General features: G+C 30.1%; 1 protein-coding gene across 2 annotated transcripts; it reads right to left on the bottom strand.

Annotated features, from left to right (window-relative positions):
• Positions 1-611: 611 nt before the first annotated feature.
• Positions 612-11,251, bottom strand: LOC112788942 (vacuolar lysine transporter YPQ1). 2 transcript variants are annotated; one of them, XM_025830631.3, is made up of 12 exons: positions 10,503-11,251; positions 9,834-9,876; positions 8,327-8,353; positions 6,554-6,655; positions 5,426-5,535; positions 4,215-4,392; positions 3,410-3,508; positions 2,757-2,849; positions 1,887-1,907; positions 1,714-1,772; positions 1,525-1,615; positions 612-1,013 (listed from the first exon to the last, which is right to left on the bottom strand). In XM_025830631.3, exons 1-12 carry the CDS (start codon positions 10,724-10,726, stop codon positions 924-926), a joined length of 1,137 nt encoding a protein of 378 aa, XP_025686416.1. In that variant the 5' UTR covers positions 10,727-11,251; the 3' UTR covers positions 612-923. The 2 variants fall into 2 exon arrangements, 1 of the variants encoding a protein (XP_025686416.1); XR_011880695.1 differs by lacking the exons at positions 1,714-1,772; positions 1,887-1,907 and having other exon boundaries at positions 1,525-1,647; positions 2,730-2,849.
• Between the last annotated feature and the right edge of the window lie 5,889 nt (positions 11,252-17,140).

Raw genomic sequence — 17,140 nt, 5'->3', positions numbered from 1 at the left:
AAATAACACACCAAAATTTTTAACATAAAAAACCTCCTCAATGTGAGAAGTAAAAACCACGAGCCATCAAAATTAGGGAAATAATGTCACTATGATAAAAATAGGGTACAAAATAGTCACAATTTACTGCACAAAATATGCATACAATAAGCCAAACAACTAAAGCATCAAAGCTTACAAAGCAAGAAGAAGCAGATGAAAATACCACAAAAACAGAGTTGCTAATGCATGGCCAATATCTCCAACTATAGACCTTGTATTGAAGATCCAAATGGTTAATGAATCTGCAGTGACCAATATACAAAGACAATTTTGTATACGTGCAAAAATAACTTTCTCTCCTCTTCTCTCTAGTGTTTGGTATTTTCTCACAAATAAAACCTCTCTTACACAACCCTAACTCGCCTCAACCACTTCACTCTCAGCTAAGAGAAATCATGGATTTGGATACTAAAATTTGAGCTTTTTTTTTCATATAGGAAGGAACTCAAAACCCAACATTTCTAAATTCTTTGGTCTCTCAAAAACAAATTTAAGAAGTTTGTTTGTTCAATCAAATGCAAAAATTTCTGTTTGAAAAATATGTTTGTTTAACTTGGTAAGCATTTCAATTTGACAGCGAAACAAAGAGCTATATTATCACTTAAAAATATAACAACCATACGATAGGATGAATCATGGAGAAATCATAATTGATACACTTGAAAAGCTAGTGGCAAAGTGGCATGCCATTTTCTCTAGCAGGAATGATTTAGACACTTGCATACTTAATCCTCACCCATCTCTAGTTAGATTCAGATAAAGCTAATCAGCCCCAAGCCAAAAAAAAAAGCTAAATGTCACAACCCAAAACTCAACTTTGGGAATGTATAGCCATTTTTCAAATTGGCAATGATCAGTTAAATCTTTGGGATCAAGCTGGATCAGCTTTTTCTGGCGTCTTCGTAGTAGTCTCCATCACAACTTGGTGCTCTCCTCCTGAAGTATTTATAGTAGATGTACTGTAGTATTATCTGTCATAAATTGTTAAGGATTTTGATATAATCATAATTTAAGCTAAATGTCATATGATTTAATTGTATTTCACATCTCAAAAACTTTAAATAATGTGTTTTTGAGATTTTTATAGGTAAATTTGTCCTTTAAACAACATAGTTCTTAAGAAATTTTTTGTCAAATCCTTTAATTCTAGACAAATTTTAATCACCAAATCAATCTCCAAACTTTTGTTTCGATAGACAAATCAATGCTCATATCATATTATTTGTTTATATAAAGGGACTGGTATGAAAAATTTAAATGTTTTTAAGAACTATTATGTCATTATTATATAACAATAAGAACTAATTTGTCTAACTTTTTACTAAAATTTGTCGTGAAATCTAATTTGCTTAAAATTAAAAATTAGGGATTGATTTGGTGATTAAAATTAGTTGAAGACTAAAGTGTCCCACAAAAATTTCTTAGAGACTAATTTGGGGTGTATATATATATATAAGAATTAAAGACGAGTATATAGGATACAAAAAGGTCCAGTGCCACGCAAACTACAGCATCCAGCAACCATGGCATATTAGGTTTGATGCTATCCCATTCTGTAGTTCGTACAAGAATACTGCATCAAATACATAATTAAGTTAGATTAAACTATAGATATAATTTTTCTTTTAAGAATTGTAAGTCTTTGTAAGGGAGAAAGATTAAGATTACTACCTTCCAACATAAGTAGCATTAGCAATTAGTGCAAACACGAACATGAAAGGATTTAAGCCCTGATTTCATGAAACGAGAAAGCATAAATGAATAAAAAGATACATTAGCTATAAGATTTAAATCTTAATTAGAAGAGAAGAAATAATGCACAAAATTGATGTATAATATATTACCTCTACACTGCCTCGTTTAATCTGGTCATCAATAATTAAGTAGAGAGTATTAATATGAAATTCATGAAGTAATGAAATCATAAACAAACTGAAAATAAATAGTGCAAAGCTAAATAATAAACAGTAACAGCAATATAGTTCATTAGTTCCTGCTTAAAATATGAGGGGCAAGTTTGTTATTGATGATTTAATGACAAATTCTTTAACATAGTGATGGGTTGATCATTTCGCATGAGCTGTTTTAACAATAAAATACCAATAGGATTCTATTAAATGAATCAATCATGTTGTCTAAACTAAAAATTAACTACTAATTAAGTAGCCACTTCATACTTGTATAAAATATATATTAGAATACAATTATGTTACGTGTACACCAAAATTAATTACTAAAGTTAGTTATTAGTATAAAATATATATTGGGATACAAATACATATTGAAAATAAATTAAACTACACATGTATTTATACACAAATACATTGGTAACTGATTTTAGTGTACGAATAACATTTTTTATTAGAATATATATATGTAAATATACACAAATATATAATAATGACTATGATGGCTAAATTTTAATATCCATGTATTATTTTTTAAATGAATACATCAATTCCAATTCCATAGTGCACAAACATAATATCTGTGTATGATTTTAGTGTCTTATTTATATTCAAATAGCATTCTTATATACTAAATATTGTTGTGGCAAACTCCTATAATGTGTAACCAACTTGAGTTAATCGAATAGTACTCACGTACTCATTCACTTGAACAAGTGTTTTGATACTAACTGCTCAGGGCACCAGGACCTGTCATGCCGGTAACTCGTAGAAGAGCACTAAATAATAAAATGTTTGGATACTTACGTTCAACCATATTTGTGGTAGGCGACCTCCCATATATATAGCAGCCATGAGCCATCCCAACCATTGACCAAGTGCACTGTGTACCTGTTGCTCCTGTGAATATTCTTTATTTATCAATAACGTGCGAATTCAATTGTGGAAAGCAAAATTAATATGAAAAAAATATCGAATAGTTCTTTTCACATGAAGTTAATACTTAAAAATTTTTACAGTCTTACATGACAATTTAATAAAATATTACGATAGGCCCATTAATTAGGCCATATGAATTACTTGTTAATTAGGATTATAAATAAGGAACTATCATCATTGTATTAACAAGGAATTAATGGATTGATATTGAACTTAATCAGTTTAGTAAAATGTTACTATAGGCCCATTAATTAAGCCCATATAAATTACTTGCTAATTAGGATTATAAATAAGGAACTATTATCATTGTATTGATAAGGAATTTAGGACTTGCCAATGAATTATAATTCAAATGACATAGTCTCTCTATACTCATATAAGAAATTGCAGGTTCGAGTCTCTCAATCTTTAATAAAAAAAAGAAATTTAAGACTTAATTTATTAATTTTATGCAAAAATAATTGCATGTGAGTTTCTACCTATTAATAATCAAACAGGGAATAAAAGGTAGATAGTGTTACCTGCAGAAGTTTTCGTCCATTGAATCTTATGTATCCTTCTCTCAGAGCATTACCCTTCAGAGGCAGGTTAACAGATGCAGCGAGAAATGTCCCATATCCCTGAAGCAGTGTACAACATGACAAAGATGCTCAAAATAACTTAAAGATTGGATAAAATAAACTAAAGTAAATAAAAAGGAAAAGAAAACTAGCAATGATCTTCATCCCTGTAGGGAAAAGGACTTTCGGGAAAGGTGGGCTGATGCTCAAGTTGACATTGACATTATCATTCCTAATTGTGTAGATGCGGTTTATTTAGACGGCAAATTATTGTTCTGATGTGCAATTTGGGCCAAAATTAATTCGTGTCAAATAGTAAAATACAATAATTTTGAGCATTATTATGTGTGAAATTCAATGTGATGTCAAATCAAAAATAGTTTATTTCATGACCTTTAACACTGTGTTCATATATTCCTTAGTAATTTAAACATTTTGGATAAACAGAAAAATATAATTAATACTCTTGATGAATCTAGAAAATTCTTATCACTTTGTTATAAGAAATTTGAGATATTGATTATTGCAGTTGTGATATATTTTTTTTTGTTGCCACGGTATCTCCTAACCCGATAGGTTAAGGATTAATCCATCGCAGATCTGAGCTTCATTTAAAGGTCTGCTACTGGCCAATGGGTTGCTAAATACACAAGACGGAATTTGAACACCCGACACTTGTTTAAACGGACAAATGAGCTGACCACTTGGCCAACCTAAATTAGTTTGCAGTTGTGATATTTAATTAGGCAAACAAGAGAAAACTCACAGCTGCGGAACGTGGGATGGGCCGAGGTTGGGTGGAAGAGGGAATCGCCGGAGACGACGATGCCTCATCGTCCGAAGAAGAATCACAGTTCAATTCCATTGCTGAAGGGCCACTTTTAACAGCTCTCATGTATGTACGGAAGGGTGGAGTGCCACTCCCAGCTAGCGATCTTGCTGACCTGCATAACTCAATTACATTCCCATCAAACTCTTCATATTCTCTTCACTTCTTAGTTCTTATAGCATAACTTCACATTGGCTAAACTGTTAGAAATCAATTAATATTACAAGTCACACATTTTTCAAGAATATAAGATCTCTACATTCTTCACTTTATCAACTAATTTTTGGATTAAATCAAGTTCACATAATCTGAATTCTAATATGGTGGCACAGCTTTTTTGATTTAATGTTCTAGGTCCACGTAATCTCACTTCTAGTAATTAGTATAGATTTTCAAGGTACAATGTTTGAGAAGAATGTTACATAAACAACTCAGAATATACATAAACAAAAATTAAATTAAATTAAATTAAATATTAATAATATTCTTAAAATTTTTCAAAATCTTCAAAAACAAAAAGCTATACTGTATCTTGTACAAAAATATACATAATTATTGATTGTCAAAGAGAAATTTAAAAATTTTATTTATGAATCACGTAAGAATGTCTGCAAATTCAACCATCAATGTTATTTATAGAAAAGTCTTTAAAAAAATAGAATTCTAATATAAATATTTTAATTTTATTTTAAATTTTGTATCAGCGTATAATTATTTTACCTTAAAAAATATAAAATAATTATTTTCTCACTTTTTTTAACTTAAACTTTGATTTTGATAATAATTTTATAAATTTCTTAAAATAATAATTATTTTATATTTTTATTTTAAATATCGAAACATATAATTTTTTTTAACTTTTATAAATTTTTCTATGTTGAGCATGAGTTCATACACTAGTATACCTAATTATTGATCGTCAAAGATATTATAATTGCCAAATTAGCATTATTCTAGTTCAAATTACTTAAGATCTCAGTCTAGCTATAAACTTAAAATTATTTTGCCTACTTCTGAGTAAGCATCTCAGTACTTTTGCCTAAGCATATCAGGACATTATACTCAAATTAATTCTTTTGCGATTTGAAAAATAAATAAATGAACAAAAAAATTGTGATTTACTAAAAAGAGAGGTAAAATATGCTTACGTATAGTAATATTCCCGTCGAGGTGCTGCTTTGGGTGTGCCATTTGGTATTGGAATCCCAGATTCATGACTTGGTTTCGGTTTCAATGGTTTTTTGTCTTCTTCGTGATCCTGTAATTAACATGATATACAAGTGTTGAAATTTTTCTCTTTAGACTTTAGTCAAACTTATCAGGATTGGACATAATGCTATGCGGCGCCCATCAATGCAAATAAATCCTCCTAATTGTAAATTTTATTTTAATAAGCATTAACTTGCGTTATTGATTGCATATTTGGATACTGACATCCCAAAGTCCGAGTCATAAGTTATCAATGTATTTAAAATCATAGATGCTATAGAAATCCATCAAACTGAGATTATATTATAGAGACTAAATTATACGATTTATTCCAAACAGAGAGGTGCTCATAACTTCAGATATCATCTAAGATTGATGTATACTAAAAATTAATTACTTAATTAACCATCGATTATTTAAAATAAAATTCGACTCCTCTAAAATTATATTATCACTAAAAAAATATATATTAATGAGAATGAATCATCTCAATTTTTCTTTTAATAATTGAGAGAATAAAATATGATCTCTCACCATTAATTTTATAATCATTAATTTTATAAGTGAAACAAAAAAAAATGAGAGAAAGTGCAATAAAAAATTAGAAATCACATTTTATTCTTTCAATTTTTTTTTTAACAATTAAGAGGATTCATTTTCAGACACCCTTAAATTAAGATAATGTGGTTCACAAATAATAAATATTACAAATTTAAAAATAATTAAAATCTCACTTTACTATTTTACTAACATTGTCACTTTAAAATATTTTTTTAAAAATATATATTAAAATATAAAATATATAATAATTAATTATTTTATATAAATATTTTTACTAAACTTAATAGTATCACTTATTTTTATTGTATTTTTAATATTTTAATATATATTTTATATGAGTAATTATTAATAATTAAATTTTTTTATATAAATAACATAGTTAAAAATCAAAACTAAAATATCCGTGTGGGCCTTAGAAATTTGAAACTTAAGGTGGAAATAAATAAGGATGCAAAATGCAATTTGAATAGAACCAAGTAGTGCATTAAAATTGGAAATATACATACAACTCCTCTGTTGTTGAGCCTGTGCCGACGTTTGCGCCATTTGTAAAGGTGGTCATAGTATAAGCTTTGCAGTACCAATACGATCGTAGTGATTGTATAAAGCTGTTAATTGAAAACAAATTACTGCCCGGAAGATCAAGATCCTTTTTCAAACTAAAACATCAAATACACAACAAATTGAACTAATAGTTATATTTGATTCTCAAAATTTTATTTTACTCGATTTAACTTTCAAAACTCACATTAGTTTTTAATTTTATTTCTGTCATAGAACTATTAATGACGTACTAAAACAGACTGACGACTGCTATACTGAATTTTTTAGCCGTTATTGGATAGACAATTGAAATTTTTTACATCATTTTAAAACTCTTAATTACAATTAGGATTAGGATTTTAAAGGGTTTATAGAAAACAAATTAAGATAAAAAAGGTTCAATTACTACATTAGATAGTTATTAGAGAATTTAATAGAACCTTCGTTAATCTATCTCAGTACATCATTAACAATTCTGTAACATAAATAGTTAGATTAATGTAAGTTATGAATGTCAAATTAAAAGACTAAATTGAATATATCAAAACTTTAAACATTATAATGAAATACGATTGTAACTTTAGATACTAATTTAATTATTAACTCATTACTATATACGGTTAAGGATTTAACTAAAAAGAATATCTTAAATATGTTCGCAACGAGAATTAAAATAAAAAATATGTATTTTTTGTTGAAGAATATTAGAGAATTATTAAAATTTATTATTTTTAGTTATTAGTTAATTATTAATATTTAAAAAATTAAATTAATAATTAAATAATGACAAAAATAATAAAGTGTGATGACTTGTTATTTCTCAAACCCCCCCCCCCCCTTTCTTTCTCCTCTATAGTCATATGATGTTACCTTCTAAATAATGCGGTTTACGTTAACATAGTAACAAAAGCTAGTAGACTGGTAGTGAGCCCATAAAATATTGTGGGTGAATGTTACAGTATTTTTGAGACTATGCCTAACTTATAAAAAAAATAAATAGATAATATTTAATAAATTTTAAATATTTTATTTTTTATATTTAAAAATAAATTAGATAATTTAAACATTATAGTAAAAGTATCATAAAATTCACCAATATTGTGTGTCAATATGAGGCTGTGCCAGACGCCCAGACCACACCACCAACCAAAAGGCGCGGCAGCCAAAGACGTTGACACGCGTTCAATTCATTCACTCTTCTAATTTCTAAACTCGGAAATGGGAATCCCACATGACCTACCCTACTTTTTGCAACCAAATATCTCAATATCTATCTTATTTTAAACACATTTTTTGTTTATTTAGGTGAGGTTCTATAAAATAATTTTATATTTAAACATTTTATAAAAAAATATTTTTATTTAATAATTATATTTAAATACAATAATATAAAATTATTTATTTATTTATTTATTATGTTAAAAATACTTTTTAGAAAAATATAGATTATAATTTTAAAAAAATTTAAAAGATATTTTTTTATTAAGAAAAATCTTTTTTAAATAATTTAATAGCATCTAAATAAATACTTTGATAGATTCGTATCGGAGGTAAAGCATTTTCTACACAAGAATTTTAAATTTATTATGAATGATTTTCCTAAAACATATAACCTTAGTTCTTATAACTAAAGGAGAACTAAATTGAACCATTAAATACTGCTTATTATTCATATCTCAGACGCATGGTGCCCAAAAGAAGAATAAAATGGAGCAAAAAATGAATAAATAAATTACCAGAGCTGTGTAGAATTGTGTAGGCAACTGCATGACATCCATTCATACATGTACCAAAGACAAGATAAGCAAAAAACAAAATAAAAAGAAAAAAGTTAGTCTGCATGAACATGAAGCTAAAAATGAAAAGGATCAGACAGTAATAATTGATTAAAAAGAACCAAATTGGGGAATGATAAGAACCACACCTGCACATCATCATGATAAAAACATAAGAAAAAAGGGCAAAGGCTAACCAATGGAATTTAAGGCTGCTTTTTAATTATCACCTCGTAATAATATAGTAGAGACATAAACAGGGTTACATAAATATGAGATAAAAGATGTCTAGTTGTGAGAATATAATGGATATACGACACGGACAAAAATCAATGTCTCTGATGCGTTCCATTTGTTTACCAAACAAGATACTAATATAAAAATATAGAAATAGAAAATTATTTAGCAAATAAAATATAAATATAGATATAATATATAAAAATATTAATAAAAGATATAATTTATATTTTATTTTTTGTTTAATAATTTTTATTAATTTTTGTAATTATATTTTTTATTATTATATATATTTTTCAAAAATTTTGTATGAAAAAATAATAATAAATTAAATGTTTATAATTATTTTATATTTAATTAATTATCAAATAAAATATAAAAATATTAATTTTTATTTTTTTATTTTTTATATTTTATTTTCAGTATTCTATTTTATCTTATCTTCTTAACAAAACGCAGTACATTATATGATAAATTAAGATTGAACAAAAGGTTAATTAAAATAATGAGTGAACATCAAATTAGTGTCTAAAGAATTTTGGACACTTTGATCCACGACAAACTTTTATTTTCTTAACACCTTTTAAAATTATTATTATCAGACAGATGAGTTTTTTGGTCATTTTAAAAAAAATAATTTATTTTATAATGATATTTTTGAATATTTAATTATCTTATAATAAAAATTATTGAAAATTTATTTATCTATATACATATTTGAAATTTGATTTAAAATAAAAGAAGAACTAATATGTCTGACAAAATTAAATTTTAATAGAAAATTTTTAGAAATTAAAATGTCAAATATAAAATTTTAAAAAAATTAAATATTTTCTCTAAAATGATTAATAGAAGAGTAATACCCTAAGTTAATTTTTTTAACTTCTATTAGCCAACTTTTTAAAAAAAATTATTTATATTAAATTTTAAATTATAAATTTTTTATTTTAAATTTTAAATTATAAACTTTAAGATAAAATTAATTAATTATTAAGTAATTAAATACTTTTTCATCAATTATATTTTTATGTGGCGATTTTTTTTATATTCCTATCTTTCTTCATTAAAAGAGTCTTATTTTAAACCTTATTGACTATGTTGCATCTCTAGTTTCTGTGTCTATCTAGAGCATGATGGTTAGAGGAAAACGTGGCCTCGGGACTCTCAGGACCACCACCTGCAACCTGACAAATATTTAAATAGCGTGTATATGGTTCAAGGAGTCACTCACCGTAGCTGGTTCCAAAAGGCAACCCACCAAGTTGAATATGTCACTGCATTCACATATTTGTTTTATTAATAAAGTGAAACTACCAATTAAAGCAATTAGTGCCACTTTAAGTGGTTAAAATTGGGTTAGTGTATCTAAATAAAGAGTGCTACTTTTATTAAGCACCAGTAAGGTTTCGCTACTTGGAAGATACTGTCATGGAATATATATAAATCACAGAATTCACAGGCCATTATGAGAAAACATGCAACTGGTGGCCTGCTATGTATTTTGTTTTTATATATTACTATTAATTTTTTAATATATTCGAAAGAAAAGAGATTATGGAGGGGTTAGTGATAGTACTGTCATTTAATTAATTAATTAAAAGACTTTATTATCATCTATCTTAAAAGGCGCATCGGCGCATGTTAAAACAAAAGCAAAATCTTTGATTCAAAAGCAAAATTTGCCAGTCTTTTTATACATTTAAAGTTTGCTCTTAAACATTCTTCAACAAGTACCCGTTAAACATATTATTATATCTAATTAAAAACATGTTTGTGAGTTAAGATTTTAAGAGAAAAAGTAAAAATGGAAGGTGTATTCAAAATCCTACTTACGAAGTCACAAACAACAGTTTCAAGTTCAATGAACCTTTTATCATAAAAAGAAAGTTGAGGAACTCACCCGGCAACCCAAGTGAAGAGAAAGGCAAGGGAGACTCCATGGCTTGACTTGGTGCGAAAATTGGTAATAATCTGAGGGATTTCAGCGACTCCCCAACACACAAGACTTATGAGACCGAAACTGAAGGAGATGTCATCTTTCACATTGCAAAGGCAGTCTTTGAAGTATTTCTCAACCCATCTCAGACATGGCTTCCTCTCCCTCACACAATATGAGCCTCCCATTCTCTCTATCTCTCTGCTTTCTTCTTTTTATTTTTTTTTTCTTAAACTATTATTTTATTTCCGTGATATGCGAGGTTCAGTTGAGCTAGTGTTTGCTTCCAGAGATTAAAGCGGATTTTAATTTATAGGAAGGGTGCCTCTAGAAATTACGAAATGAAACACTACCAGACTTAAATAGGGTAAAAGCTAAAAATTCATCAATGGTCATTTTTGTCTTTTTGAAATTGAATTGTAGATTCCCAAAGAAAAAGGTCAGGTGACTAGGTAAACAATATAAATATGAATAACGGTTTAAAAAAATATTAAATTAATTATTAAAATTAAATTCTAAATTTATTAGAATAATTAATTTTTGAATTTAAACTAAAAAAAATATAGAAAAATATTTTTTTTAACAATGTAAATAATAGGTTAAAGAAAAAAGTTAATTTTAATTTTAAAAATTAAATTTTGAATTAATTAAATTTCGTCATAATAAAAGAAACGAAAACCCTAGTAGAGAAAGGGTACTGGAGAATGAGAAAATGAGAGAGCGAAAGCGAGTGTTTGAGGATGAAACATGATAAGGAAGATGGGGAGAGCGTGGGAAGGGGTTTGCATCAGATGTGAAGAAGGAATCAAGTAAGGGCAGCCTTAATTCTAGGATGACTTCCAAAACTTCTTTCTGTGACAAGGTTATTGGTTCTTCGATAGCCTTAGAGATAGTCTGGACTGAGGCTCTAGTGAGGATTCTATGACAGTGGTAATTAGAAAACAAAGAGATCCTATATCTCCGAGAGTTTGCTTTTCCGAAGAGGATAGAAACATCATTTCTGAACCATACAAGGAGGCAATTGTGATTAAGGTTCTTGAAAAAAACCTTAGTTACACGGCCATGATTCACAAACCGAAAGGAAGTATGAAGGATCACTAGCGGATATGAGATATTGAATGTCGGTTTTGGGTACTTTCTCGTCAAATTTGATCACATGCACTATCGAGAGAAAGTTTTACTAGGGGGCCATGGATGATCGTCGGTCACTATATTGCGGTCAAGCCATGGCCACCGAATTTTAAATCTTGTGAGGACATTTTCGGGAAGACTATGGTTTGGATTCAAATCGCTGGTTTGAGCATATGGTACTACCAGGATAAAGCCATGATGAGAATTGCTTCTACTGTGGGGACACCAGTCAGGGTAGATCTGACTACTAAGTCGACAGAGTGGGAAAAATTTGCTCGAGTTTGCGTGTAAATTAATCTTGGTCTGCTGGTGGTCTGGAGTGTGATTGTCGATGAGTTCGAATATAAGGTAGAATATGAATGTTTACACCTTATTTGTGACAAGTGCAATTGTTTTGGACATCCAGCAAGCGACTGTAGAGTGATCCCGATAAAGTCGAAAGAGGTGGATCAAAAGGAAACATCAATGACCGAGACGGCGGCCTAGGTGGTGCAGCCACATGAACCATCGAAGGTGAAAACTTTTGAATTTGGATGCAATTTCGAAGACTCAGTGATAGTTGTGAATATTATGGAGGAAGTGGGTACATTGCATGGGAAGGAAGTGGGGTCCCAGCATTTGGGAGATGAGGTTGGCTGGACCAAAGTCAGTGGTAAAGGGAGAGGAAAATTGGGTCAATTAAACAAAGTCCAACAAATCTCTAAAGGTAAAATGTTGTTGCACTCAAATGAAAAATTAGGCCAAAACCGTGACTTTGGGCGGCGTATGAGATGAGTCAGATCAGGGGTGAAGAGCGGGTCAGTTGGCAGATCTCTTTCTTCCCCTCAAGCACGAACGGCGTCTTCCAAACAACAAGGGGTGAAGGGCAAAGCTGCCTCTGTTGCGGTGCTGACTTTCACTGCCACTATTTAAAACAGGCACAAGTGGTTGTGCCCTTCTTCTTTGCATAATTTTCCGTTGACTCTTGACTTCCTTGGCGATGCCAGCAAGTAGCAAATCAGTGAATTAGAAAGGTTGTCGGTGGAGGGGCACAAACAAACCGGACAACAACCGAGTAAGGACAAGCAAGTCTCAGGGGGATATAATGGTGGATCTTCATCATCTCATTAGGGGACTTCGGCTAAGGTTGATTCTTTTTACATTACAATTGTTTTATAGATTATTTAGATTTAAGCTTTCTATTTTGGAATATTAGAGGGGCCTCGAATAAATTGGCCCGGATTCATAGTAAAGAGTTAATAAATAAATTTTCCCCTACTTTTTTTCATTTTGTTTGAAACTCATATTCATTTCGAGAGGATGAAATCTTTTTGGAATAATCTAAGTTATCAGGGTGTTGGTGTTGTTGAGGCTAATGGCCATAGTGGGGGTATCTGAGTTCTATGTTCTAATTCAAATAATTCTGAGAATGTTGGATATAGTTGATAAATGTATGAGTTTTGAAATCACTATAAGCAATATTTCTAGTTACTGTGGTGCGATGTATGCTAACATGCATATACATTGGTATAAAAAACTGTGGGTGACTTGAACAAGAATCGCTAATATGATCCATGGACCTTGGATCGTGTTAGAAAAATTTAATGATGTTCTGTTGTAGAGTGAAGATGTTAAAAGCTCTGTGATGACTATGAGTTTGTTTAAAGCTCCAGGGACAGATGGATTTCAAGTAATTTTCTACAAAGCGTTTTGGAACTCTCTTAGCAATGATGTGTGTAGACTGGTCAAGCGAGCCTTTGAGGGTGAGCCAATGAATGCGGTTATTTTTGATACTCTCATTGTTCTAATTCCTAAAGTGGAAATTCCCTCTTCTTTACGGGAGTTTTGGCCTATTAGCTCATGTAATGCAATTTATAAAATTGTTACAAAGGTTCTAGTTAACGGGTTCAGACCTTTCCTGTCGGAGATCATTGGTCCTTTGCAAGGCGGGTTCATTCCAGGGAGAGGAACCACAAAGAATATTATCATTGCTTAGGAGATTATGCACTTCATGAGGAATACCAAATCTCGAAAAGGGACTATGGCGTTCAAGATTGACTTGAAAAAAGCTTATGACAAGGTAGACTGGCGTTTTTTGGAAGCTATTTTGGTTCGATTTGGATTTTTAAAGGCTACCATTAATCTTATATTGAATTATGTGACTTCTTCTTCGCTGACAGTTTTGTGGAATGGGAACAAGCTCCAAAATTTTAATCCAAAGAGAGGGTTGAGGCAAGGAGATTCCTTGTCTCTATACCTATTTGTACTTTGTATGGAAATGCTTTCCTGCTTTATCTCTCATAGAGTCTCCCAAGGTTCGTGGAACCCGGTAGTGGTTTCTTAAAATGGACTTCGACTCTCTCATTTGATGTTTTTAGATGACTTATTCCTTTTCTATAAGCCATCGAAAACTCAAGTAATAGAGGTTATGCATTACCTGGATTTGTTTTCTAGAGCGTCAAGTCTGAAGGTAAATCTTCATAAGTCGAATACCCAGTGTTCCAAGAGGGTGTCGGAGAGGAGGAAAGAGGTTCCCTCAGGAGTCTCTAACATCTAGTTCTGCAATGATTTGGATAAATACTTGAGAATTAACATTGGCCATGCCAGAGCTTCCAAGAAGACAGCTTAGGAGGTTATTGAAAATTTCAAGGATGCTCTCCAGTTGAAAAGGATGCATGCTGAATAAGGCTAGGAGGCTTTGTCTTGTCAAATCGGTTATGGCTTCTATCTCGATTTATGACATGAAAATTTCTCTATAATTTTAAATATTTAAATTTAATTATCTCTAAATTAATAAGTCGAACAATACAATACTAATTAACTCAAAAATAATTAATTCAGATAATAATAAACTTAAAAAATTAACAACAATAAATAACAAGTCAATAAGTAACTCAGAAAATAAATAAGTTAAGATTAACTCAGAGAATTAAGAATAATTAACTAATTAACTTAGAAAACAATTAATTTAAAAAATAATAACTTAGAAAATTAACAACAATCAATAATAATACAATAATTAACTCAGAGAATTAACAACAAATTAAATTAACTCAGAGAATTAAATTAAACCTAAAGCTACTGTCATTACTCTTGTACACAAATCAACCATCAACAAACATCAGCTTCTATTGCCAAGTCGACATGGATATTAATTCTAAACAGAGACAAATTAAAACTAAATAGATAATTATATAAGTCTCATCAATATCTTATCAAAACACAATTCTTTCCACTAATGCTCTCATACTTAAACTACAAAAATATTATAAAAAGATTACAATAAAAAACTCTAACAAAGACAAAGCATAACTAAAATTAAGAACCAAGGATAGCAAGCAATAATTAGAGACAATGGAGAACTGCAAAAAAAATCTCAACCAAGAGTCAAGAATAAATTAAAAATGATAACAAAAATCAGGAATAGAAAAAATAAAGAAAACAAACTAGAACAAAAATAAAAAAAATAATGAATTTAGAAATTAGAAATTCTAAAATTAATGTAAAATAATGAACCTAGAATAAATCCAAAATCTAAATCAGAATAAACAAACAAAATAAACAAAATCGGAACAAAAATCCTAAAATCCAATGAAAATAGAACAAAATCAAAATAAAATAGGAACAGAAGCATACAAAATAAATTAGGCTTTAGGGTTTAACTACTCTAAACAAACTAGTGAGTGAGTTACCCAGAGACAGTGGTGGCGTAGAGAACTTTTCTAACGTAGTGGCAGCACGGATGGCATAGTAGCGGCAATGACACCAACTGGCACACTGCATTATGATTTTTTAAAATAAATTGCAAAAAATTAATAGAGAGAGGGAGGAGGACAACCTACCTGAAAGGAGGAAGGAGGGAGCTCTGGCGACACAGGGAGCAGCGGCGGCAGTAGTGGCCGGAACGATGAAAACGCGACGCAAGGAGTCCATATGGTCTTTGGAGGTTGTTGGTGGCACCGACGCTGGCAAAGGGGGGAGGAGGAGGAGGAGAGAGAGAGAGAGAGAGAGAGAGAGAGAGAGAGAGAGAGAGAGAGAGAGAGAGAGAGAGAGAGATGGAGAGGAGGTTTAGAGAGAGTGAGTTTTTCAAATGAGGGAGAGGGTGTGCGATTCCAATTTAGGGCAAATTTACTGTCAAATTATTAGCGAATAAATCTGACGGTACTGCATTGTGCATGGCCAAAACGCTTGTTTCGTTAAATGAGCTTTACCATTAGAATTACTGGCGAATAAATTTGACTGTAATGCATTGCATGTGACCAAAACGCAGCATTCCATTAATTGAGCAATCCGCCGATAATGATCGCGCCAATTTTTCTTTTTTTTTCTCTCTAAATATTAGCGGAAGATTTACTGTCAAAAAATCAAATCCGACAGTAACTTTTTTACATGATGAATTTATTGCCAAATCCGCCGGTAAATCGCCGCTTATTTCTGACAGTAAATACAACGGTATTCAGCATTTTTCTTGTAATGCAACTCGGTGAATAAGGAGTATTCGTAGGAAACATAAGATGATAATGTATATTTGTATAATGCCTTATTTAGAGAGTGATGAGTTATATCATGTGGCTAGACTAAAATGATTATTTGTTTAAGTTTGATAAGTCACTGATTAGCGTATTTTGGAGCGATAGCGACTAAAGATACATACATCCCACTTGCCTTTTGGGGACTGCATGATCACCTTATAGAATGTAACATACAAATTCAACTTCTATAAAAATGGATTTGCAGTTAGTGAATGTCTGAGTGATTTTGAGTAGTTGATCGAAAAGGAAGAACTAGCATGAGTGTGGTTCCAAAAGTTGTTCGGTGAAGTTCCATGGATGACTGTACTGATGATGAGTTCATAGTATCATATGTTTGGTTCCAAAACAATTTTAAAGCCATGCCCCCTAATGCGATAGATGCTATTATGGTGAACTATTTTTGTTAAAATCTATCTAGAACTGTTTTATATTCTAGTATCATATTCATTATTGGAATCAAAGTAATATATATGACCAACGTTATTACTTATTGAAACTTACTAACATATTTTGTCTATTCATGAGTTGAAGTAGTTGTATTTGTACCTAAAAACAGTTTTATATTTTTTGTTAGTTTAAACACCTACCAAAATTGCTAAAAATAAGATGAATAATGCACAATTGAATGCATAATATCTTGGCTTAACTCTTGTAGAATGATAAAAAGGATTTGTGTTTAAAATCTTGAATTAACTACACATAAAATAATAATTATTAATACATGCCATTTCCGAAAAAATAACATTTTTTGTTACAACAAAAACAGAAATAATATTGATTATTCAAGAATCAATGTTGATTTGTCCGTCTAGTACAACCACTTTTTTTTTTCAAAAGGCAAATTTTTATTATGTGTTAGAAAAAAATCAGATATCACTCAAGTATTTATCAAGTATTTCATAACAGTACCTACTAATTAAGAAGTCTTTTTTTCCAAATTATAAGTTTGGTTCTCATTAA

Source organism: Arachis hypogaea, chromosome 1 (genome assembly GCF_003086295.3).
Source record: "Arachis hypogaea cultivar Tifrunner chromosome 1, arahy.Tifrunner.gnm2.J5K5, whole genome shotgun sequence".
Lineage (NCBI taxonomy): Eukaryota > Viridiplantae > Streptophyta > Magnoliopsida > Fabales > Fabaceae > Arachis > Arachis hypogaea.
Note: the sequence above shows the minus strand (reverse complement) of the source record. Positions and strands in the feature narration are given on the sequence as shown.

Coding starts and splice junctions, on each gene's coding strand:
- LOC112788942 (XM_025830631.3), bottom strand. CDS start 10,726: ATGGGAGGCTCATATTGTGTGAGGGAGAGGAAGCCATGTCTGAGATGG. Junction 1,773..1,886: donor TTAAACGAGGCAGTGTAGAG/GTAATATATTAT, acceptor TCATGAAATCAG/GGCTTAAATCCTTTCATGTT. Junction 1,014..1,524: donor GCGTGGCACTGGACCTTTTT/GTATCCTATATA, acceptor AATTTATGACAG/ATAATACTACAGTACATCTA.